Source organism: Sardina pilchardus, chromosome 1 (assembly GCF_963854185.1).
Source record: "Sardina pilchardus chromosome 1, fSarPil1.1, whole genome shotgun sequence".
NCBI lineage: Eukaryota > Metazoa > Chordata > Actinopteri > Clupeiformes > Clupeidae > Sardina > Sardina pilchardus.
Window position 1 is genome coordinate 49,698,336 of NC_084994.1, and position 16,601 is coordinate 49,714,936.

Consider the following 16,601-nt stretch of genomic DNA (forward strand, 5'->3'; position numbering starts at 1 on the left):
GCCAGACCCGGGCCAGAGCCTCCTGGTCGTCTGGCAGAATGAAAGTGTCTGTTGAGTTCGCCTGGGGACACGTCCCTTAAGGCCCTGTCTGGTTGGAGGACTGAGGTGTGATTCAGGCTGGCACCTCTTATCTCACACACTCTCTCCACCCACGCACACACACGCACACACACACACACACACACACACACACACACACACACACACACACAGTCTCACACCTGTCCAGAATTTAATGAACACCTTCCACCTTGTCCACCAGAGGCTGAACAACAAACAATATCTAAACCCCAGTGCTCTCTTGCATGCTGGAGAGGATGCATGTTGATCCTTTGTGGCCACAGCACTGTAAACTGTGCGTCAGAGCCCCACACACACGGGCTGTGTTTGTTTGGGTTGCTAACTCCCTCTAAGTGCAGCATCTCAGGCAGTCTGTCAGTCACAGTCATGGGTTTGCAGTCAAAACAGAGCTTCTTCCGTCATTCATTTGTCATGATGTCAAGGCCAGGATGACACCACATCAGCAGCATCCACACAGCGCTCACTCTCATGGCTACAATACCTCACGCTCGTGTCTGAAATTATAACATTTGCCCTTGTCTAGTCCCCGAGGAGCATAGAACATATCTAGTCCCTGATGAGCATAGAACACATACAGTAGAACTCATCCAGTCCCTGAGGAACATAGAACTCATCTAGTCCTCAACATCTAGTCCCTGAGGAACATAGAACTCAGGGACTAGATGAGTTCTATGTGTTCTATGCTCATCATAGAACACATAGAACTCATCTAGTCCCTGAGGAACAGAGAACTCATCTAGTCCCCGAGGAACATAGATCTCCTCTAGTCCCTGAGGAACATAGAACCTAGACTGCCACTAACCCTGCTGTCTCTCTGTTCTCTCTGTCTCTTTGCAGATCCAAGATGGACGAAGCCGAGAAGTACCAGCAGCGTGTGCAGGCCATCGCGGTAAGTAGCCTCCGCCATCACACACTCGCTGCTCCGCCATGTCTGCACCTCGGAGTCACCGCTGGCTTATATCAGTGCGCTCTGTTTTAGCAGCAGGGAGTCTATGAGTGTGAGAGTCTATGAGCCTGATTGGTTGAGGCAGCGGCGCCACAGATAGCATTAGCATCAGTGTGTGAGGGAGAGGAGTGAGGGGGTGTGATGGGCTCAGCTCACTGGGACTGCCGGCGAACGCACAGGCCTGTCATGTTGGGTTGGGGAAACGCTTTCAGATGCACTGACACCCCACACACACACACACACACACACACACACACACACACACACAAACACTTATGCTCTCTTTCGCTATATAACATGCACGCTCACACAAGCGCTCACGCTCACATCCATAACACACCCACAAACACACACACAACATGCTCTAACTATCTATATATATATGTGTGTGTGTGGATGTATTGGTGCATATTATATAGACACACACATAACATGCACGCACACATGTACATACACACACACACACACACACACACACACACACACACACACACACACTGTACGTACATACACATACACACACACAACATGTTCTAACATGTCATTTCCAGACACACATCTGGTGCTACCCACTCCACCAACGTGCACACACATGCAGTGATGAGGACGAGCTCCACTCCGCTCCATTCCCTGTGCCGTGTGTGATTGGCAGGCGGGAGAATGGGCCCTTTGATCGGCTGATCTGCAGCAGACCTCTCAGTGGCTCCGCACGCCCGCTCCGGAGCGCCACATCTTACGCCAGCTGTGGCGGAGCCCGATTAGTCTCGGCGAGGGGGGCGGGGGGGTGGTGGGGGGACGCTCGCTCGCTCGCCTTTCTTCTGCGCGGGGGTTCCGTGGCTTATGTTGTCAGCGCTCAGGGGTGCGTGCCTGGGACTGCCGCATCAGCAGCTGCTGTTGTGGGATTTCCGCTGAAGAAGCAGCCCGCCGTCGTGTCCAGCAAATCCCTGGTCAGCCGCCATCGCGTCCAGTAAATCCCTGGTCAGCGCGTTGCCCAGTAGCCAACATGCTACTCAACACGCAGCTGCTACACGATCAGCTTTGTTTGGTGGTTTGTGGAAAACTCTGCTGTTTTCGTTCTGCATATTTTTGCACTCCGTTTCATCATGTGTCGGGGTGGGAGAGCCTGCTGTGCTACCTGGGCAAGCGTGGGCTATTGCGCTAAACACAACCTCTTCATCATCTCTCTCATCAGAGACGTCTCCGTCTTTTAGTTTTGCCGTTAACTTTCGCCTCCTGCGGGGATCGTTTCTCAGCCTTCGATTCTTGAAAGTTGTTTTTCTCCTAAATCTCAAGAAGAGCTTTCTCAACAGTGTCTTAATTCTGCACCGGTGTAATCGTCGCTACCTGACTAGCCTGCTGTATGAAGTAGCGCTTCGTTTACACCCAGCTGCCGTGCTGAGACGTGGCCATAGAGGTGCCAGTGGGATGAATGTGGGTGTTGCCAGGGGATTCTTAATCTGCTCCTGAAAGCTATTAATTATATGAAACTGAGCACGCTCACTCACTCACACGCACATACACACACACACATACACACACACACACACACACGCACGCACACACGCACGCACCGAGGTCCAGTCCCATGGAAACTCCGCTGTGCTGTGCAGCCTCTGAATAATTTAGTGTGTATACAGAGCGCTGAGCCAGGACCTCCCTTAGTTTGGTAAACCAACACCAGAGACCAGAGATCCCTGACTGCCCAGCACACTGCCAGAGATTCCTCTCCAGCCTCACACCACCCACACCACCCTCACACTCTCCACCAGCCACCACCCGCATACTCATCACCTTCACACATTTCAACCTCCACCACCCTCACACTGTTAAGCCTCCACCACCCTCACACTCTTCCTCTCCACTTCTCAGCCTCCACCACCCTCTCCCTCACCCTCCTCAGCACCACACCACACCGCACCGCACCGCACCGCACCACACCGCACCGCACCGCACCACACCACACCGCACCGCACCACACCACACCACACCGCACCACACCACACCACACCGCACCACACCACACCGCACCGCACCATACCACACCGCACCGCACCACACCACACTCTCCAGGCCCCCAGACCATGACTCTGCTGATGAAAATGATGATGCAGCTGTGTAGGAGAGTGCCATTAGATTCAGACAGCAGCCAAGAATACAGTGCAATGATATCACCGCCACATACTTCAAAACTTCACCGTTTGTTAGTGAATGTCTAAGTATAGTGCAGCACGCTGCTGAGAGCTTTTGTTCTTCTGTTGTTGACGTCCTCCGCTGTCTGATTCTCTCTCTCTTTGTGTGTGTGTGTGTGTGCGTGTGTGTGTGTGTGCGTGTGTGTGTGTGTGTGTGTGTGCGCGTGTGTGCCTGCAGGAGAAGCGGCGTCTGCAGGAGGAGCAGGAGCGGGTCAAGAGGGAGATGGAGGACGAGAGGATCCGACTGCAGCAAATGAAGGTGGGGCCCTCGTGACCTTTGACCTCCGAATAGGCGCGGCCCCGTCAACGCCACTGACGCTAGGGGTGCCTCTCATTTGGTCTTTTATACATCCTCCCTTCCTTCCTCGATCCTCGTCCTCACTGATCTACATAAAGAACGATGGGGCGGCAACAGTGGGACAGTCTATCCAGTGTTAGTTATAGATCAGTGGGAACGAGCCTGGAGGATCGAGGAGCGAGTTTGAGAAGCACCCAGTGTTGTAGTCAAGTCACTATGCCTCGAGTCCGAGTCCAGGTTTGAGTCTCCAGTGTCCGAGTCCGAGTCAAGTCCAAGTCATTAAAAAAAAAATTCGAGTCGAGTCCACTACTCATCCGAGTCAAGTCCGAGTCGAGTCACTATTGATTCAAGTGGAGTACTTTTTGGTCAAGTCGCGTCCAAGTTCCGCACTAGAGTAAGCATAGCCTATAAGGTTTTAAACTAAAAACAAAAAAAAGTCCTAATGGCGGACGCTATGAACTTTCATACAGGGGCGTCTGCAGGAATAAATGGTAAGCAAACTGTAAACACAAAACTCATGGGCAAAGTCGAGTCTTCATCTCAATTTTTGAGTCTGAATGCTTTGAATGTCCGAGTCCGAGTCCGAGTCCGAGTCATTCAGTGCTCGAGTCCAAGTCAAGTCACGAGTCTCTAAATTTAGCTAATGACTCGGACTCGAGTCCGAGTCCTGGACTCGAGTACTACAACACTGGAGGCACCCTAAGAGCAGGGCCCAGAACACATGCAAAAGTGCTGCCAAGAGATTTGTTCTCGTCGTGGAGGTGCGAAGCTCTCTCATGAATGGCTGTATGGCGGCCATATGTTGCACATGGCTGCTACCTGCATATGTCATATGAGCTGCCAACGCCAGTTCTGAAACACTCTGCACCTCAGGGCCTCATATTTCAGCATGACTCTGCACTATTCATGCACACAAACGCCCTACAGTGTGCACACAAGCACATTTGCACCCGTGCATGCATGGCCCTGTACACACATGCACACACAAACACACACACACACACCACAACTCACACACACTCTCTCACACTTAAGTGGAACGGTGTGAACACGACTTTAAGTGTGAAAGCACATTTGCAGCCATGCATGCACGTCCCTGTACACACATGCAAACATCAACACAAACACACACGCCACACACACACTCCCTCATGCTCTCACACTTAAGTCGTGTTCACGGCGTTCCACTCCGACGCTACGTGCGCGCTGGCTGAGATCCACCCTTCCTGAAGGCAGCGGCGAGGCAGCCGAGGCTGCTGGAGATTGTTCTGCCTCCCGCGTGAAGGGCTTTTTCATGTGAGACTGTTTACATGCGCGCCTCAGAGGGCCACTCTCCCCTATTGTTCCTAATCCGCTCGCAGATTGCCATCCTTCACTTCCTACTGCTGCTGATGTGTGTGTGTGTGTGTGTGTGTGTGTGTGTGTGTGTGTGTGTGTGTGTGTGTGTGTGTATGTGTGTATTTGTGTGTGTACACACTGCTGTGTGTACGCGCCTGCTAAAACCCACCGCGGCTCCTCCAAAAGAAACTCTGTAAGTCCTCTTTTGTGTGTTTGTGTGTGTGTGTGTGTGTGTGTGTGTGTGAAAGCAGGAATAATCGAGCAGATGGGGGACTGGGGTAGGTCTCGTCCTCCAATCAATATCACCTCAGGGCTTATTTATCTGTTTTTTCCTCTGGCTTCATCATGGCCTCTGTTCAAAGCGCGGTTGTCATTGCTTGGTAACTGTTGAAGCAGAATGTGGACATGAGGAACAGAACAAACAGAATGGGATAAATATAACAAAGACATGGGTGAGGGCTTAATGAATGAATCATGTGTTGCCATGGCACCTGAGTAGGGCCGTAACCGTGCGGTTTGTTGCAGCTTTTCCTGAGTGCTGAGCACTTCCTGTTCTGAGCCCTGCACACAGGCAGTGGGCTGGCTGGCTCGGGTGGGGGGGTGGGGGGGGGACTTCACGCTCGCCCGCAGAAAACAGATAGCGTTCAGACTTACCACTCCAGAAAAGAGCGCTCTTGTGTTAAGTGCTCTCCGTGGCTGGGCCTGGGCGCTGCACAACAGAGGCCATTGAGTTAGGCTGCTGACCTTCAAGCTATAATCTTTGATAAACTGTACAAACTTCCTCCAGGCCGCCGCGGCGGTGGTCAAGGAGACTCAGCGCTGGGCAGTGGATCCCCGGGGGGTTGGGGTGGGCGAGGGGGAGGGGGGGGGGGGAGGTGCACCTGGGGGCAAGTCATCAGATTTGAGCCTGTGGCAGTAAAAGTGCCTACAGCACTGCAGACAGAGAGCAGACGCAGCCCAGGTAATTTACGGTGCTGTACGGGCGACCACAGGTGACCCGGCACCGCTGGAGTCGAGGTGATTCATCAGAGTGGACGTCCTGGTCTGTTGGCATTCTTCCCCCTCCGCTCCCCGTCCAGCCCCCGTGGCTCTCTCTGTTGTTGAGAGCCATTCGTCTCTCCTCTCTCGCCCGGTTTGTCTCCCCCGCGCATCGGACTGTGGCGTCTGGCTGACAGCCGGATGCTGCCGCTGCTGAAGGCTGCGCCAGTGACGTGTGATTGACAGAACTGTGGCTGCAGCACAACAACAACAACAACAACAACAAACGAGCCTTCCGCCGCAGCGTGGGACGCGTCTGATCAGCGAGGTGGAGGGTGAGGGTGGGAGACGGAAAAACAAAGTGAGCACGGAGGCACGAGAGGAGGGCGGGCGCGGAGAAAGAAGTGCAGAGTTAAAGAGAGGAAAAGGAGAAGAGAGAGTGAAACCGAGAGAGTGAAAGAGAGCCAGTGAGAGCAGCACCCTGTGAAAGGCCCTGAGCCATACAGGAAGGAAGTGCTCGCCATGTATTTCCTGGCTGGACTAAGGGTGAGAGAGAGAGAGAGAGAAGGGAGGAGAGAGAGAGAGAGAAAGGGAGAGAGAGATAGAGAGAAGGGTGGAGAGAGAGAGGCAGAGAGAAAGAGAGAGGAAGGAGAGAGAGAGAGGGGCCTGTTTGAGTTGGAGCTGAGTGCAGGACGTGAGAGGGTGGCCTGCCTGTTTGTTTTGGATGAAAGGAGAAGGGTGCACTGTGACTGCTGGGCTACGGCCCGTAAGTGGAACCAGTCGGAGAGGAGAGGAGAGGAGAGGAGAGGAGAGGAGAGGAGAGGAGAGGAGAGGAGAGGAGAGGAGAGGAGAGGAGAGGAGAGGAGAGGAGAGCATTCTGATGGTGGCAGAGAGGGAGAGATGAGGAGATGATCTTGATCTTGATGTTGCAGCCTCTACCTGTGGTTGTTTGAGCATACAGTATGTGACCCTGCAAAGCGAAACCAGTCGTTTCGGTAAAATTTACAAAATTAAGTCATTGTGCTCAGGTGAACGGCCATAAACTAAGCTTTCCAACGATATGTATATCGAGGGTATTACACAAACTATCGCTAAGATAACCGCATCCAAAGTTTGTTCTCCTGTCACGATATGCCAGAAGAGAAGAAAAGCACCTTTGGTGCTTTGGTTGTGCGTGGACAACGGGAATGACTGGAAATGTGTTGAATCTTCGCTGGGTTTAACAGTCAAGACGTATGTTTTTCCGTGAAATTAGTTCAGGATATGAAACTGTAGACTGTATACTGTCGAACAAACGGAAGTTTGTTTATTGTGGATTTTCTCAAAATAACGTTGTGCGCAAAGCGCCTGATTTCACTTTGAAGAGTCACATATCAAGACTCAAGTGGTTCAGGACATGTGTGGCCATATGTCAGTGTCTCTTTGTGACAGTGCGCATTCCACATCCCTCAAATTTGACTCCTTAAACTGACTTTATTCTAGACACTTAGCACCTTCCTGCTGTGAAATGTTTTGCCACTTCTAAGAATCTAACGTCATCATTGTTTCATTATCACATCTCCCTCTCTCCCTCCCTCTCTCTCTCTCTCTCTCTCTCTCTCTCTCTCTCTCTCTCTCTCTCTCTCTCTCGCTCGCTCGCTCGCTCGCTCTCTCTCTCTCTCTCCCCAACAGAGGAAGTCTCTAAGAGACCAGTGGTTGATGGAGGGTCCTCCCTTGTCTCCAGACAGCGCAGGTCCTCGTTCCCCTCTGTGGGGACAACAAGCCCAGGAGATTGAGCAGAACCTCGACAGGTAACGGCCACACTGCTCCCCACACCAGCCCATCAACTAGGGGGCGCTGTGGTGCAACTGGACACCACACCCATACCACATAGACCTCTGAAGTTCGCCTACAAAAAAGCTGCCATCTTTGAGATTCGGTATCTGGCGATTTTTCCTATGGGAAAATAACATGGGGATTTTGAATTATCGCACCTGTTAAACTCTCGCGGGGACGATATAGTCTTAAATAAAGACGTTTTCCTGAACACACTTTTGTCCTCTGCCTTCTTGTGCATACTGTGATCTCCGGTACGTGAAGTCGGCACACTTTGATTTTTGCTACCCCAGAGCTAACTGGCTAACTAACTTAATGGCAAGTTGCATTGCAAGTTAGCTCTGGGGTAGCGAAAATCAAAGTCTGCCGTCTTCGCGTACCAGAGATCACATATTCCTCTCGAAGGCAGAGGACAAAAGTGTGTTCAGGAAAACACCTGAATTTCCGATTTTGTCATCCCCGCGAGAGTTTAACAGGTGTGATAATTCCAAATCCCCATGTTAATTTCCCATAGGAAAAATCGTCAGATACCGTAACTCCAAATATGGGCAAAGATGGTAGCTTTTTTGTAGGCGAACTTCAGAGGTCTATTCAGGTTCCGTGCCCACAGCGATCCGGGTCATTTCCCAATCCCACCTGATCCCACCTGTCACTCCCTGTCCTATCTGATTAGAGACATAATAAGAGACCCCCCCCCCCCCCCCCCAAAAAAAAAGCAATGTTTAAAAATGATGAACTTGGATGAAGATTGCACCTTGACGCTTGATGTCTGTTAACGCCCCCATATCAGCTGATTGGATTGATGTCAGGTATGAAGTAGGCCTGACTGGTTTCTACAAGACTAAGGGTTGAATCTGTGTTTCTGTATGCCATGTGCGTCATCTCTCTCCCTAACTAAAAATGATGAACTAGCAGAAAGATGGAAGAAGATGGAGTGATTGGTGTTTGAGAATGCAGCCTGGATGCTCCCTGCTGCGGCCCCTCCATGGCCACTGTGTGGAGGGGGATAAGGAACTCGGCTCCTGGTGTTGTGTGGAGGGTGTGAGTGAGAGGAACTCGGCTCCTGGTGTTGTGTGGAGGGTGTGAGTGTGAGAGAACTCTGCTCCTGGTGTTGTGTGGAGGGTGTGAGATAACTCAGCTCCTGGTGTTGTGTGGAGGGTGTGAGTGAGAGGAACTCGGCTCCTGGTGTTGTGTGGAGGGTGTGAGTGTGAGATAACTCAGCTCCTGGTGTTGTGTGGAGGGTGAGAGTGTGAGATAACTCAGCTCCTGGTGTTGTGTGGAGGGTGTGAGTGTGAGATAACTCAGCTCCTGGTGTTGTGTGGAGGGTGTGAGATAACTCGGCTCCTGGTGTTGTGTGGAGGGTGTGAGATAACTCAGCTCCTGGTGTTGTGTGGAGGGTGTGAGATAACTCAGCTCCTGGTGTTGTGTGGAGGGTGTGAGTGTGAGATAACTCAGCTCCTGGTGTTGTGTGCAGGGTGTGAGTGAGAGGAACTCTGCTCCTGGTGTTGTGTGCAGGGTGTGAGTGAGATAACTCAGCTCCTGGTGTTGTGTGGAGGGTGTGAATGAGAGATAACTCCGCTCCTGGTGTTGTGTGGAGGGTGTGAGTGAGAGGAACTCGGCTCCTGGTGTTGTGTGGAGGGTGTGAGTGTGAGATAACTCTGCTCCTGGTGTTGTGTGGAGGGTGTGAGTGAGAGATAACTCTGCTCCTGGTGTTGTGTGCCCGGGGGGGATGTACCTGCTCAGTGCACTGCACGACTTAGACAAATAGACTAATTAATTTGATTGTGAGTGCTTTGTTCTAAAGGCCTGTCTGCGCTGGTAATTGTGAGGTTGCTGTGCAATTAAATGGCCTCATCAGCCCGGCGGCGGTGGAGACGACACGCACGGCACACACTCCTCAAGTGGCTAACGTCCCAAGCGACCACCCTGGCTACACACCAGCACGTTTGAAATGCTGTGATCCATACAGTATGTGTTTAATTAAGAAGTTTACTGAAGGGTCCGTCAGGGGAGGGATTAAAGGTGTGTGTGTGTGTGTGTGTGTCTGTGTGTGTCTCTGTATGTCTCTGTATGTCTGTGTGTGTGTGTGTGTGTGTGTGTGTGTGTGTGTGTGTGTGTGTGTCTGTGTGTGTCTCTGTGTTTGTGTTTGTGTCTGTGTGTCTGTTTCTGGTTCTGATTCTGTGTGTGTGTGTGTTTAGTTTGCAGGCAAAGACGGAGCGGTTGACAGAAGAGGTGGCGAAGCTGTCCGAGGATGATGGATTGGTGGCGTGTGTGAGTGACGGACTGGCACACGACAACAGCGAGGTGAGAAAGATGCCAGTCTGTGCCAGCTGCTGGCCCCATAGCGGGATGCCCAGTGTTCCTGGTGCTAAGTGGCACATTACTAGAAGTCTGTGGAATATAAATGTGACAAAAAGCACACCCTAACGTGAGGTGGGAAAAACAGACATTAATGCTTTTAATGTATGTGTGTGCGGTGTTGGAGGCAAATTACCACTCCATAACTAGAGTGCTTGGCATTTGAATGATTGCATAAAGTATTACAAGCAAGACCATGCAAGTGTAATTATGTCGGCGTGTAATTATTTCATTGGGATCTGCCACAGTCGTTTTACTGAGCCTCAACAGTTGCTCTGGTCTGCTTGCACACAGATTATTTATTAAGCCCTCTCTAGCCCTGTGTCTAATGCAACCAAATAAAATGGAACATGTCGTCCAGGATCAGTTCAACACTTCAATTGCTCAGTGCACCACTGAATCCTGCCAGGCCATTCTGTTGTGTTGACTCCCCCTTGTGGCTAATTCAACGTAATTAGGCAATAATGGGCTTGCTTGCAGAATGTAATTGTACTTGTTTACAACATCAAAAGCGCAGAACACCACTCCATAATGGATGAGTTCTTATTGAATACAACAGACATTTTTGGAATTAACCATGAGAGGCGTCCAAGTGAACCAATGCTTGATGAGCTCTTAACCGTGTGTGTGGGTTGGAGTCGCACAGCAGGCCTGCATGCAGTTAGGGATCAGTGGTGAGGGTGGGAATTAGAGCCAGTGAATGACTCCCATGACAAAGGCAGGGAACGCAGCATCATCATATCTCGTGCCGCCAACCATAAGGGACAGTTGTTCCATAAGGGACAGTCCTCACCTTGTCCACGCCAGTGTCCTGTTCTCGTGTCTGAGCGTTCTGTGTGAAGGCCCTGACCAGGCTCCTGTGCTCTGAGTAAGACTCTGATGCCCCTCTGTCTCTCTCTTCCCCCCCGTTAGGGTGCCCGCATCGCGGAGGACGGCAGGACAGGTGAGTGCGCGCCATCTGTCACACACCTGTTTTACCTGGTGCCATCTGCTGTCCCCTGACACACACCACTGAGGGAGGACATGATCAGTCTGAGACCTGTTGAACATCGGCGGCGTCTCGTCGCTAGCGTTCCAACTGTTATTCTAATTAGCGTAATGGGCCGGATCTCCATAACGGGGCGGCTGGAGCCTGGTGTGGGTTCTGATGTAATATTTGGGATTGACTGTGCTAAGATGATTAATTCATGTTCCTTTTCTTCAAAGAAGAGCCCGTCGCTAAGGAGCCGCTTTTACAGAACGGACAAGGAAACGGAACAAGTGAGAGAGCTTTTTGTCTTAGCAGACCTCTTGTTCTTACTGTGTAGACACTCTTCCCTTATTTCATCATTCCAATGTTCTCTGTGAATATGTTTCTTACTGTAATGACCTCTCTTTATCTCCCCTCTCTCTGGCTGTCTCTCTGGTCTTCCTCTGCTCTAATTGTGTTTCTTCTCTCACTGCGTTAAGTGTTTCATTTATTTGTAAAGATTGGTTAATGTTTATTTATTATGTTAATATTCAGCCAGTTTCATTATGGCTACTTGATTGATTTGCTATATCACCGAGTGGTATCCAAAGTCCAGACAGAGGCCTTGGCACTTGGTTCTTAAACCCAATTCACACCAAAGATTCCCGACGCGACGAGACTGAGTTGCAGCGGTGTGAATTATAAGTTGCACGTAGTTGCAAGCCGTCGCAAGCCGTCGCAGAGCATTAAACACATTGAGTCGCAGTCGCAAGGTTTTAGAATGTCGCGGCTCGTCTCGTCTCGTCGGGAATCTTTGGTCTGAACCCTACTTTACAGGAGAACCACGGGAGGAACCATGTGTGAAGAACTCCCACTATCCATATTGGGCATGTTCTAAATGGCCTCCGCTTGACTTTGGACCCTTGACTTTGTTTACAAAGTGAAAATGAATTGCAGTAAAGCCACAAAAGATACCATGTTATGTAATCAGTTTTACTTCAGGATTAGCATATGTGTTACAGTATGCATTTGTTACTGTATCATATTCAGTGGCACCTGCTAGTTGTAATACATGCAACAACCTGTCTGGCATGTTGTACCCTTTTCTTTTGTTGAGAGCTGTTCCTCTGTGTTTATGTCATTAAGTCATTATGGTGCTATAGTTCCTTATGAGTACACTATATTATGGTCATAGTGTGCACTCATTGTTTAGTTTAATGTGATGTTCCTCGCTCTTCTTTTGTGCCTGATAAGCACAAAATATTGTCTCCCTCACAGTGTGTTGTTCCTCTAGGAGAAGATTTCCTGTTTCAATAATAGTTTAATTTAGTGACTTGCTTAGCCTACTGTATATTTCATCACAGACTCCAGTCAACTTTGTTCAACCTCAGCTCAACTTCTGCTTCAGTTTAATTCAATTTCACATCCTCTGGACTTAGATAAACGTTCTCAATCCCTGTCCTCGGTCCACCGGTTACTCTCATGTCGGACTGAATAAGTGCATGCCGTGTTCTTTATTGCGCTTCAGATCTATTTGTAGAAGTGATAATGTTAGAGGTTGTGATATATTCTGGCAGGAGCACTTGAAGTTCAGAGAAAATGGCTCGCTGCAATTTCCAGTCAATTTCACACTCTCTCCCCTCTCTATTGATTTCTTTTTTTAGCGGAGGTGGGCGCCGAGGAGGATGGGAAGGCTACCACGGTCGCCCCGGCGATGGCTGAAGAGAAGGGTCCTAATGGCGAGGTGGCCGCAGACATGCCTGCTCCTGAGGCAGAGGCTGTGCAGCCTTCTACCGAGATCCAGAACACTCCAGAAGAAGCTGCCGTCATGGCAACGTCAGCGTCAGCATCTGCTGCAGAAGGAAGTGGCGCTCCGGAGGCGCCGCCCACCTCTAACGGCCCAATCAGCAAGCCAGGCGACGGGAACGGTGCGGTCACCATGACGTTCCTGGGCTTCAGCGATGCGGAGAAGGGTGAGGGAGCGAGCGCGGGAGTGGACGATGACGGAGGGGCCATCATGAGAGCGGAGAGAGTGATCATCGTGGACGAGGGAGAGGAGGCCGAGGTGGAGGCGGTGGTGGAGGTGGAGCCTGAGAGCCACACGGCAGCATCTGAACCCCCAGCGGCTGAGACCTCCGCTGCCCCACAGACCCAGGAGCCAGAGGCCACAGAGGCCACAGAGGCTGCAGCCCAGCCTGCCACAGAGGCCCCTACGGAGGCAGAGAAGCACGCGGAGGCAGAGGTCACGCAGCCGGCCGAGCCGAAAGCAGAGGCAGCGGAGGCAGGCGAGGTTGAGGAGAGAGGGGAGGACGGAGAGAGGCCCGGCGACGCCCAGACTGAGCCAGAGGCCGCGGAGGCCCCCGCTGATGAGGCGCAGCCCCAGCCCCTGCCCACAGAGGGCGCTGTGGCCAGCTCCGAGGTGCCGGTGTACTCCCCGGCCGTACTGACCACCGCCGCACCCGAAGACCAGAGCCAGCAGCCGGACGCCCAGGAGCTGAAGAGGGAGGACGGCGAAGAGGTCACTCTGGCCACTGACCCTGCTCCTGCCCCTGCCCCTGCGTCTGTCCCGGTCCCGAGTTCCCCGAGCCAGTTCCAGGAGGTTCCGCTGGACGACGGCGCCACCAAAGCCCCGCGTCCAGAGCCGCCGGCCGAGCAGGAGCCGCTGCTGACCTCCAAGACGGCCCCCCCGACGGACGCCGCCGCTCCACGACGAGCCGAGGGAGTGGACGCCCCCAAACAGAAGGCCTGCCAGTGCTGCTCCGTCATGTGAACCCCAGCACTCCCAACACCGCCCACACACACACACACACACACACACATTCTCTCACTCTCACACACACACACTCACACACGCACACATTCTCTCACTCTCACACACAAACACACACACTCACACACACACACACACACACAGTATCCATATCTCTCTTACTCCTCCGTTCTCTCATCTCACCCTGGCCATGTTATCAGGACTGTTATTCAAATGCCTTATCTGCTGCCGCTCTCTGCTCTGTGCTGAGCCCCAGGGGGCAGGACAGGACGGCCCACTAAAGGCCACCGCTCCAGCGCTCCACCGCTCCCCTCCCGCCGCCCCGAGGACGATTCCCTCCGCTCCTTTTGTTCTCCCCGCCGGCGCTGCCAGTCCAGTCGAGACGAGAGAGACCTGCTCTGGCGCGTCACTTGCTGACCGCCTCCTGTCAGAACTGCCCCTTCATCTCCCCTGAAGCCCTCCAGCTGGACTGCGCTCACTCACTCACTCACTCTCAAGTGCCCCCTGTCATCGCTCACAGCTGAGTTGGAGTTGAAGGTGATGTGCGTTGTGCCCAACAGACTACAGTACAGTCGGGCAGGAAGGGGAAATGATTGATTATGGTTTTGAAAGTGATTCTGGTGTCAGTGCTGGAGCGGTCAGTGCAGGTGTGTCTGTGGAGTTGCCCGTGTCCCTGTGCTGGACATGACTCTGTTGGCCTGGGTGGGGGGGGGGGGATACTGGAGGACTGAAACTGCCCCCCACCCCCCACAGAGATTGTGTGGACTTTCGTCACAGTCACTGTTGGGGGACTCTCCCTCTGAAGTGTGGCACTCGTGGCTTCAAAGATCTTCTCAACTGACCCCAACTGACCCCAACTGACCCTGACTCTGGAGACGCTGCAGTGCTGGAGCTGTTGTAACGGCACGCGAGCGCAATACTGGACATCACACACTGTGAAGGCAGAGATTTCCGCACGACTGTCCTGTCACTTCATGAGCCGTTTCATCCTGAAGCACAGTCCACTGCCCACAGGCCTGGACACTCTGATGTCCACTGCCCATGGGCCTGGACACTTGTAACCGTGAATTATTAGAGGGTCTAATGTGGGTTCCTTCAACTGGGCTGACACTACGGTGTTATACTGTACTTGGACACCACATGATGTTGTTTGATTCTGTTTTTTTGTTTTCTTTTTGATTTTAAAACTGAGAATATTTTAATTGTGTTGTCAAATGATTGCTTTGAATTGCACCAACTGGAGAGTAGAAGTTGTACTCCAAAGAATAAGGATTTCTTGCAGTGAGTGTTTATGTATAGCACCCAACCTAGACGAGGGAGTGGTGGCTTTTTATTGTATGGAATATTTGCTCAGCAATATACCTGTTGAATGAAAGAAAGTATGGGAATGTTACACAATATCGATGTATTGACTGCTTTGGCGACTGAGAAACATTGCGCAAGTGTGTGTATGCGTGTGTGTGTGCCTGTGTGTGCCTGTGTGTATTTTTTAAACATTGACCTTGTATCCACTTGTACAAATTGTAAAGTGTCGTCGTTTATCCTGATGTAACTACAAGTTGACAGCTATCACTGAAATAAGCATCAGCTTCTTCATTCATAATGTGATGGAGATGTCAAATGCAAGGTGAAAATATATATTTTTCGGTCATCATTCAGAACACTGTAATTGTGTGGCTTATTTTCTCTACCCTAGCACAACATGGATGAAAGTTGTAGGAAGCATTACTGAGTGTACCAGGTGACTCACACTGTAGGGGCGCCCAGCTAGCGAGATGTCTGCCGCATTGTTTTGGGGTGGAAAGCAGCTCAGGCTGCTGCGGATGCCAGAGATATGTGGGTCTGCTCAGAGGATTAGGGCCCAGAGCCCAGATTTCTACAGCGCCATTCAGCACAGGTTTATGTGCGAGACAAACCAACAGTGAATGTTTAATTGCATGCCTTGTGTGTATGGGCGGGGGAGTCGCCAGTGGGTGGGGTGAGAGTGAGAGCGTGTTAGGTGTGTGTGTGTGTGTGTGTGTGTGTGTGTGTGTGGGGCTAACCTGTATGCATTAGGAGAGGAGGGATTTAGAGTGTTGGAAGGCAGGTCGGGACTGCAGAAATACATCACCAGTACAGTGCGTTTATACGTGACTGACTAAAGTTCTGAACCCTCAGTTGTGAGCCAGAGAACCTCCAGTGCAGGTAAAGTGTGTGAAGTTTGATTTACTGCTATTACTTATTTACTGTCTGAAGTTCCACTGTACTTGTAGTCGCAGAGCTAGAGGTCTCCTATTGACCTCCATAATATTACGGTCCAGTAAGCTGGCCTAGTGTAAGTATGAGGTTTGCTAATATGTGTGTAAGCTTTAAACACAGACCAACATACTTTAAACATAGCGTTGAGTGTCCAGCTGTACAGGTGATCCACTACACCCAAAGTGTGTAGATCAGTTTAATGTTTGGCTCGAAATTGTAATTTATTGTGTTTAATTGTGTTCATTCACTTTATTCATTTATTACCACATATATGCATTCATGTGGTTAAATCAAATAATGCGGCATAGATCAAACCACAGACCTGTGAAAGTTAAAACAGGGGAATGCACTCTTGTCACTGGATGTGTCTTCAAGATGGATGAGTTGCTGTTAAACACAGTGATTTAAATACACCCCACCACCTTTTAGTAAGAGCTTTTCAGCTTGTCTTTCATACAGTGTTTTGTGAGGGGAGTGAAATACTGATGGGCCCATTTTAATCCCGTTATGGAATATTAATCCAAACCTAATTGAATTACACTGCGTGACACCTGCTTAGCTTCATGCTGCTGTGGGAACAAAGCAAAATTATAACTGCCGATATTGAAAAAGAAACTTGTAATGCATCATTGGGAACACAT

General features: G+C 51.0%; 1 protein-coding gene across 5 annotated transcripts in view; it reads left to right on the plus strand.

The window, feature by feature from the left end:
- palm3 (paralemmin 3) overlaps positions 1-15,383 on the plus strand; it is a 29,113-nt gene extending 13,730 nt beyond the window's left edge. For 4 of the 5 annotated variants that reach the window (XM_062548089.1, XM_062548078.1, XM_062548097.1 and 1 more), the window contains 7 exons: positions 919-970; positions 3,395-3,475; positions 7,502-7,620; positions 9,844-9,949; positions 10,916-10,946; positions 11,210-11,263; positions 12,617-15,383. In XM_062548089.1, coding sequence (XP_062404073.1) covers positions 926-970; positions 3,395-3,475; positions 7,502-7,620; positions 9,844-9,949; positions 10,916-10,946; positions 11,210-11,263; positions 12,617-13,722 — 1,542 coding nt within the window. In that variant the 5' untranslated portion in view covers positions 919-925 and the 3' untranslated portion in view covers positions 13,723-15,383. The remainder of the gene's footprint in view (positions 1-918; positions 971-3,394; positions 3,476-7,501; positions 7,621-9,843; positions 9,950-10,915; positions 10,947-11,209; positions 11,264-12,616) is intronic. The other variant, XM_062548115.1, reaches the window with a different exon arrangement.
- Positions 15,384-16,601: the final 1,218 nt, after the last annotated feature.